The 8,748-nt window shown below is 49.1% G+C and overlaps 1 protein-coding gene across 1 annotated transcript; it reads left to right on the forward strand.

Moving 5' to 3' along the window:
• Window positions 1-3,544, forward strand: NUDT7 (nudix hydrolase 7). Its single transcript, XM_075715766.1, has 4 exons — window positions 1-38; window positions 414-567; window positions 2,443-2,601; window positions 3,161-3,544. The coding sequence occupies exons 1-4, from the start codon at window positions 4-6 to the stop codon at window positions 3,542-3,544; spliced, it is 732 nt and encodes a 243-aa protein (XP_075571881.1). The 5' UTR covers window positions 1-3.
• Window positions 3,545-8,748: the final 5,204 nt, after the last annotated feature.

The raw sequence follows: 8,748 nt of genomic DNA on the forward strand, positions 1-8,748 counted from the left end.
AAGATGGCGGCTGCGGAGCGGCAGGATGAGCTGGAAAGGTAGCGGTCGTCCCTGGCCCTTCCTCCGCTGCCCGCGGGTGCTGCCGCCCTGCCGGGCTCGCCCCGCAGCTGGCGGGGGCGGCAGCAGAGAAGAGAGACCCCGCGGGCTCTGCGGGGCGCGTGCAGCGCCGCCTGCAGCGCCCCCTGGCGGCCAGGGGCGGGCAGCCGCCGAGCCGTGCCGCCGCCGAGCCGAGCCCGGGTCCGGCGGCCGCAGCCCCGGCAGCGAGCGGTGCGGCCGCGGCCCAGCCCCGTTAGGGGCCGCTCCGGGGAGAACCGGGGCCGCCCCGGGGAGAACCAGCTCCCGCGTTGTCTGCCGGGGGCTGGGAGCCGGGGTGCAGCCTCGGGGTGTCACGGCGCTCCTTTGTTTGCTTCTAGAAAGAGTGTTAAAGAGAAAGCCAGGCTCCGCCTGAGGGAGTTCGATGTCGGAGACAAATTCTCCCACTTGCCGCTGCCCAAAGCCTCTGTCTTCCTGCCGCTGATGGTGAGGGAGGGGAAGCTGCACTTGCTGCTCACTGTCAGGTCGATGCAGGTAGGTGAGCCGGGGCCGGGGCCGGGGCCTGCCGCAGCGCCAGGCCCTGCCCGCGCAGAGCCCCGCTCTGAGGGACGGAGTGCAGCACCGGCGGGGTCGTGTGCAGGGAGATCACATTCATGGTGTGCAGGGAGGTCACATTCATGGTGTGCAGGGAGGTCACATTCATGGTGTGCAGGGAGATCACATGCATCGTGTGCAGGGAGATCACATGCATCGTGTGCAGGGAGATCACACTCGTTGTGTGCAGGGAGATCACACTCGTTGTGTGCAGGGAGATCACACTCATCGTGTGCAGGGAGATCACGCTCGTCGCGTGCAGGGAGATCACGCTCGTCGTGTGCAGGGAGGTCACATTCATCGTGTGCAGGGAAATCACATTCGTCATGTGCAGGGAGATCACGCTCGTCGCGTGCAGGGAAATCACATTCATGGTGTGCAGGGAGATCACACTCATCGTGTGCAGGGAGATCACGCTCGTTGCGTGCAGGGAGGTCACATGCATCGTGTGCAGGGAAATCACATGCATCGTGTGCAGGGAGATCACATTCATCGTGTGCAGGGAAATCACATTCATGGTGTGCAGGGAGATCACATTCATCGTGTGCAGGGAAATCACATTCATCGTGTGCAGGGAGATCACGCTCGTTGTGTGCAGGGAGATCACACTCATCGTGTGCAGGGAAATCACATTCGTCATGTGCAGGGAGATCACGCTCGTCGCGTGCAGGGAAATCACATTCATGGTGTGCAGGGAGATCACACTCATCGTGTGCAGGGAAATGACTCATCACGTGCAGGGACATCACATCGTGTGGAAGGAGATCACACTCGTCGTGTGCATGGACATCACACTCGTTCCCGCTCGGGTGCTGCACAAGTCCCATCCTTAACCTCATGTTCTACGGCCTGCTTTTGAAACTTCAGTCCGGGCAGCATGCCCAAAGTTACAAGCAGGTATCTTCATACACCAACGATTCTAGTATTTGCATGCCAGAAAAATGCTGGTTACCCAGAAACCTGTGACAGTAAAAGATGATTTCCAGATCAGAAAAGGAAATTTTGATTGTTTACTATGACTTAAGTAAGAAAACTGCCAATGCAGGGCAGCTTTTATTAATGTGGCTTTTCAGTCTGCATTTAACACTACTCTTCTCTCCTTTTATATATGAAAGGCAACAACCAAAGTCCCCCAGAACAAGAGTGTTCTGCCAGCACTTTGTTTTCCTTCACAACTCTTGTTTTCCACCCCCACACACACCCTGATCAACTGCCTGTATTCAGAGGTTATTTACTTGTCTGTTTTGCTGTTGGTGAAAAATTGAAGGTTTTTGGAGTCTTGCTTAGAAATTTTAACACCCTAATAATTACAGATACTTAGCCGATAAACTGATTGTAAATGGCCTTTTTATCGATCTTTGATGCGCAAGCCTATTAATACAACGTACTTAAAGGTACGGTATTTAAATGTGTATTTTAGAAATTCTTGCTCTTACCTTGAGTATTTTAATCTCACTATTCAAGGTGTCTGTCTAGATTCATCTGTCAGTCTCTTATGCAAGCAAGATGATGAAAAGTGTAAATTTTGAAGTATTAAAGCAGAATGTATAGTATGAATTACACAATACTGTACAAGTGATATGTGTGTTTCTGATAGTGAGGGTTTATGGATTAGTGGTGTATAGGCCCAACTCTTTCTTGCATAGCTCTTGATAAGGCACATTTCTTCTGATCCGCAGAAACCTCTTACCGCCATTTCCAGCTTCTTTGGAAAGATAAACAAAGTGATTCTGCAATATGAACAAGTGTCTGTGTGGATCCCAGAAGAAATGTAAAACTTGTTATATTTAACAGCAGTACTCCTTTAAATTCTAGCTGAGAAGATCACCAGGGGAAGTGTGTTTTCCAGGAGGTAAAAGTGAAGCAATTGATAAAGATGAAATTGATACTGCTCTCCGAGAAGCTAAAGAAGAAGTGGGACTCCAGCCAGAGAAGGTGGAAGTTATCTGTAGGCTTGTGCCTGGAATTGATAAAGTAAGCAATAAGATGAGTAAGTCAGCATATAATTAGAAAATAAGCTTGGGTTAATTTTCTTTTGTGAGGTTGATAATGACCTTTTCAAACCTGTAACTGTAAATAACCACTGCTTCTTAAAGTGCTCAGCCTGTTGCCACCAGAGCGAAGGGAAGAGATCCTTGCTCTGTATTTGGTATTTGTGAGACCTCATTGGTGTACCATGTCCAGTTATGGACACACCAGAGTACCAGAAGGACAGCGGTAAACTGGTGAGAGTCTAGCGGAGAGCCACAAAGATAGTAAGGGGGCTGGAGCACATGGATTATGAGGAGAAACAGAGAGAAGTGGGTTTGCTCAGCCTGAAGAAGAGAAAGCTAGCGGGGGATCTAGTTGCTCTCTTCAAGTACCTCCAGGGTGGTTACAGAGAAGGTGATACCAGACTCTTCTCGAGACAATGGACACAAGCAGCAACAAAGGAAATTTTGGTGAGATAACATTTTAAAATAAATAACATTCTTTTACTTGGTACAAACTTAGTGTTTGGGGGGTTTTTTTGTTGTTTTTTTTTTCCTTTTAGATGAATCACTTGGTAACACCAGTTGTAGGATTTATAGAGGATACATTCCAGGCCGTTCCTAATCCAGATGAAGTGAGCAGTGTTTTTGTTGTGCCATTGGAGTACTTTATCAAGCCCGTAAATTACAAGTCCTTGCCTTATAAAACCCCATCTGGTTACTTAAGTTGGATGCACTGCTTTATATATGATGACCATGAACATGGAATGTCATTCAAGATATGGGGACTTACTGCACACTTTGCTGTATTTCTTGCTCTTGTAATTTTTGGGAAGAGACCTACCTTTGAAGTTGATTATGATCTTGACAACTTAATTTCATCCTCTGAGAATAACTTCATGAATTTATATGCATCCTTAGATGCGAGAAAGAAGAGTAGTCTATGACAAACTGGTCTGGCAATTAATTTATACTGAAGGAGGAAAAAGGTTTTTGTTTATTCCCTTTGTACTTATTATTTGATTGAATTTCACACTTGAATTTCTTCTGAATTGGGAACTTGCTAAGATTTATTTTTAAATCATCTTTTTAAGTTGACAAGCCCTAACTAGATTCATATAATTTTTAATCTTAGAGTTGCCAAAAGCACATGGTATTTTTGAGGGACTTAATATAAAGATTTGGAAGATCTGTTTCAGTTTCTGCCTTTATTTTGTGTGATCTAAGACACTTTCTGTGGTTTGCTTTCTGTCTAACGAGGCAATATTACTTTAGCTAATTTTTGTCTGTTTGAATTAGAATATGAAAACTTTTGGGGATCTGTCTGTCTCTTACTGTGTGGCATACTACATATGGACAACAATGCACACAGTCTTGTGCAGTATCTTTAAGCACTTATGAAATGCACAATAAAAATAATAAAGGGGGCACGTGCTTTCAGAATCTTGTTTTGTTTTGGTTGGGCTTGTGGGGGGAAGAGGGAGGTTTAATGAGTTTTATTACTCTTGCTCAATTTAACATTTCTCACAAGGAAATTCTGTAGGCTATGGAAAACACAGTATACAGGCAACAGTACTGAACTTGGCTCCTCAGCATCTTGTTGGCATCACTCACTCAGCTCCTAGAGGGAGTAATCTTAAGGAAAGAAAATTGGAGGTGAGTATTCATGAGGACTGAAATGATTCTCTGTAGCTGAACCTTTACCAGTCACCCTGGCAATGTCAGACACATGGTGTTCTTTGTGCTGTGAATCCTTGTTTCCTCACTGCTGGTGAACTAGAAGCTTATTCCTAGTGGTCGTGATCTTAGTGCCAAAGGTTAAGATTTTAAAAGCAGAGTCGACATAGGCTGGATTTCAGGTGTACTTTGCAAGTAAACAGGTTACCAGTCCTTAAAACAGCTGATCTTCTCTGAGTTAACAGGTGTGAGTTGAAAGCCTGCAGTGTCTCAGAATCATGTGCCCTAGCGCTAGTCTTGCACAGGATGAAGAAAACCACTCAGTTGTTCTTCTGGGTGTTTGCCCTTTGTGCTTCCCCCCATTCACTAATGGATGCAAGTGTGATGAAAAAGTTGCTGGCAATTCCTATGAACTGTGCTGTAATTGAGCAGAAGCCAGAATTTTTACATTAAACAGCTTTTGTAGTATACTTGAAGTTGGCTGCGACTTTAGCAAAATGCATCCTTTTTACAAATAAATGTTTCCCAAGTATGGCTTGAATAGCTCCTGATTTTCTAGGAAACCCAATTCTAAGCTATTTTTTTAGCTTTTGATAATTGCATTCGTAATGTTCTTCGGCTGCTGTGCTAGGACAGTAGCATTTAGGCACTGAAATAACAGCTTCTGTTTGGTTGGTAACTGCAGCATGACCTTTTACTGAAGAAGAGAAGGATGCTGGAGTTGCACTCAGCTGACAGAAGTGTACCAAAACAAATGAAGGCTAAAATCAATACAATTCTTCTTGCAAGGACTGAGTTTCTCTTTGCCTCTTCTCCTCGCTACAACTGTGCAATGCTTACTATTTGTCTCTTCCTGGAGGTAATTCAGTGTATTGTATTACAGTATTCTGCTGTATTGGGTTTGTGTGGCAAGGTTTTGGTAGCGGGGGGGCTACGGGGTGGCTTCTGTGAGAAGCTGCTAGAAGCTTCCCCTGTGTCCCACAGAGCCAATGCCAGCCAGCTCCAAGATGGACCCGCCACTGGCCAAGGCCAAGCCCCTCAGCGACAGTGGTAGCGCCTCTGAGGTAACATTTAAAAAGGGGAAAAAAACCAACGGGACACCAATGGCTGCTGAAGAGAGGAGTGAGAATATGTGAGAGGAAGGACTGTGCAGACACGCAGGTCAGTGCAGGAGGAGGGCAGGAGGGGCTCCAGGCACCGGAGCAGAGATTCCCCTGCACCCCTGGTGCAGCCCCTGGGGAGGCAGCTGTGCCCCTGCACCCATGGAGGCCCACGGGGGAGCAGAGATCCCCCTGCACCCGGGGAGGAGCCCACGCCGGAGCAGGGGGATGTGCCCCAAGGAGGCTGTGACCCCCTGGGAAGCCCACGCTGGAGCAGGCTCCTGGCAGGAGCTGTGGGGCCATGGAGAGAGGAGCCCAGGCTGGAGCAGGTTTGCTGGCAGGACTTGTGACCCCGTGGGGGACTCACGCTGGAGCAGGCTGCTCCTGAAGGGCTGCACCCCGGGGAAGGGACCCACGCTGGAGCAGGCTGCTCCTGAAGGGCTGCACCCCGGGGAAGGGACCCACGCTGGAGCAGGCTGCTCCTGAAGGGCTGCACCCCGGGGAAGGGACCCACGCTGGAGCAGTTCGTGAAGAACTGCAGCCCGTGGGAAGGACCCACGCTGGAGAAGTTCATGGAGGACTGTCTGCCGTGGGAGGGACCCCACGCTGGAGCAGGGGAGGAGTGTGAGGAGTCCTCCCCTGAGGAGGAAGGAGCGGCAGAGACAACGTGTGATGAACTGACCGCAACCCCCATTCCCGTCCCCCTGTGCTGCTTGGGGAGGAGGTAGAGAAAATCGGGAGTGAAGTTGAGCCCGGGAAGAAGGGAGCGGTGGGGGGAAGGTGTTTTAAGATTTAGTTTTTATTTCTCATTTTCCTACTCTGATTTGGCTGGTAATAAAGTAATTTTCCCCAAGTGGAGTCTGTTTTGCCCGTGACAGTAATTGCTGAGTGATCTCCCTGTCCTTATCTCAACCCACGAGCTTTTTGTTATATTTTCTCTTCCCTGTCCATCTGAGAAGGGGAGTGATAGAGAGGCTTTGGTGGGCACTTGGCATCCAGCCAGGGTCAACCCACCACATCTGCCGGAAATATACTTTATGCTGTGGCATTACAGAAGTACAAGACTGGCAATCAGAATGCTGGGTTGGAAAAGGTCTCAAGAATTAGACTGATTTCTTGCTAGCTAAAAATGGAGTCAGATACATAGAATCACAGAATCATTTAGGTTGGAAAAGACCTTTAAGATCATCAAATCCAACCATTAACCTAACACTAACAAGTCCACCGCTAAACCAATTAAGGGCAGAGTAATAATTTCATGTTTCCTGGCTTGGTGGCTGGATTATTTTTGATGAAACTAAAAACTAGGAATCACTAAGATTGGAAAGGACCTCTAAGATCATCAAGTCCAACCATCAACCCAACACCACCATGCCCACTAAACCATGTCCCAAAGTGCCACATCTACCTGGTTTTTGAACACGTCCAGGGCTGGTGACTCCACCACCTCTCGGGGCAGCCTGTTCCAAGGCTTGACCACTCTTTCCGTGAAGAAATTTTTCCTAATATCCAATCTAAACCTCCCCTGGCGCAGCTTGAGCCCATTTCCTCTCGTCCTATCGCTAACCACTTGGGAGAAGAGACCAACACCCACCTCACTACAACCTCCTGTCAGGTAGCTGTAGAGAGCGATAAGGTCTCCCCTCAGCCTCCTCTTCTCCAGGCTAAACAACCCCAGTTCCCTCAGCCGCTCCTCATAAGACCTGTGCTCCAGACCCTTCACCAGCTTTGTTGCCCTTCTCTGGACACGCTCCAGCACCTCAATGTCTGTCTTGTAGTGAGGGGCCCAAAACTGGACACAGTATTCCAGGTGCAGCCTCACCAGTGCCGAGTACAAGGGGACAATCACTTCCCGGCTCCTGCTGGCCACACTATTCCTGATACAGGCCAGGATGCTGTTGGCCTTCCTGGCCACCTGGGCACACTGCTGGCTCATGGGCAGCCAGCTGTCGACCAGCGCCCCCAGGTCCTTTTCGGCCAGGCAGCTTTCCAGCCACTCTTCCCCAAGCCTGTAGCGTTGCATGGGGTTGTTGTGACCCAAGTACAGGACCCAGCACTTGGCCTTGTTGAACCTCATACAGTTGGCTTCAGCCCATCGATCCAGCCTGTCCAGGCCCCTCTGCAGGGCCTTCCTACCCTCCAGCAGATCGACACTCCCACCCAGTTTGGTGTCATCTGCAAACTTACTGAGGGCACACTCAATCCCCTCATCCAGATCATTGGTAAAGACACTAAACAAAACTGGCCCCAAAACTGAGTCCTGGGGAACACGGCTTGTGACCGGCTGCCAACTGGATTTAACTCCATTCACCACAACTCTCTGGGCTCGGCTACCCAACCAGTTTTTTATCCAGTGAAGAGTACGCCCGTCCAAGCCATGAGCCGCCAGCTTCCTTAGGAGAATCCTGTGGGAGACGGTGCCAAACGCTTTACTGAAGTCCAGGTAGATGATGTCCACAGCCTTTCCCTCATCCACTAGGCGGGTCACCAGCTCATAGAAGGAGATCAGGTTGGTCAAGCAGGACCTGCCTTTCATGAAGCCATGCTGGCTGGGCCCAATCCCCTGGTTGACCTGCAAAATGCCTGTTGAGCATACTCAAGATGAACAGCTCCATAATCTTCCCTGGCACCGAGGTCAGGCTGACAGCCCTGTAGTTCCCCAGATCCTCTTTCCGGCCCTTCTTGTAGATGGGCGTCACATTGGCAAGCCTCCAGTCATCAGGGACCTCCCCTGTTAACCAGGACTGCTGATAGGTGATGGAGAGTGGCTTGGCAAGCTCCTCTGCCAGCTCCTCAGTACAGGTGGATCCCATCTGGCCCCATAGACTTGTGAGTGTCCAGGTGGTGTAGCAGGTCATTAACTGCTTCCTCCTGGATTATGAGGGCTTCATTCTGCTCCCTGTCCCTTTCTTCCAGCTCAGGGGTCTGAATGCCCTGGGGATAGCTGGTCTGGCTATTAAAGACAGAGGCAAAGAAGGCATTAAGTACCTCAGCCTTTTCCTCATCCTCAATGGCAATGTTCCCCCCTGCATCCAGCAAAGGATGGAGATTCTCCTTGGCTCTCTTTTTGTTATTAATGTATTTGTAGAAACATTTTTTATTATCTCTACAACAGTGTCCAGACTGAGTTCTAGCTGGGCTTTTGCCTTTCTATTTCCTCTCTGTATGACCTAATGAGATCCCCGTACTCTTCTTGAGTTGCCTGCCCCACCTTCCAAAGGTGGTAGACTCTGCTTTTTTCCCTGAGTCCCAGCAAAAGCTGCCTCTTCAGCCAGGCCAGTTGTCTTCCTTGCTGGTTCATCTTACGGCACATGGGGACAGCCTGCTCCTGCGCCTTTAAGACTTCCTTCTTGAAGAAGACCCATTCTTCAAGA

Source organism: Pelecanus crispus, chromosome 8, assembly GCF_030463565.1.
Source record: "Pelecanus crispus isolate bPelCri1 chromosome 8, bPelCri1.pri, whole genome shotgun sequence".
Classification (NCBI taxonomy): domain Eukaryota; kingdom Metazoa; phylum Chordata; class Aves; order Pelecaniformes; family Pelecanidae; genus Pelecanus; species Pelecanus crispus.

Excerpts from the sequence above, each read along its gene's own strand:
- NUDT7 (XM_075715766.1), top strand. The coding sequence starts at position 4 with ATGGCGGCTGCGGAGCGGCAGGATGAGCTGGAAAG. Across the intron at positions 39-413 it reads CGGCAGGATGAGCTGGAAAG|AAAGAGTGTTAAAGAGAAAG; the intron begins GTAGCGGTCGTC and ends GTTTGCTTCTAG. Across the intron at positions 568-2,442 it reads TCACTGTCAGGTCGATGCAG|CTGAGAAGATCACCAGGGGA; the intron begins GTAGGTGAGCCG and ends TTTAAATTCTAG.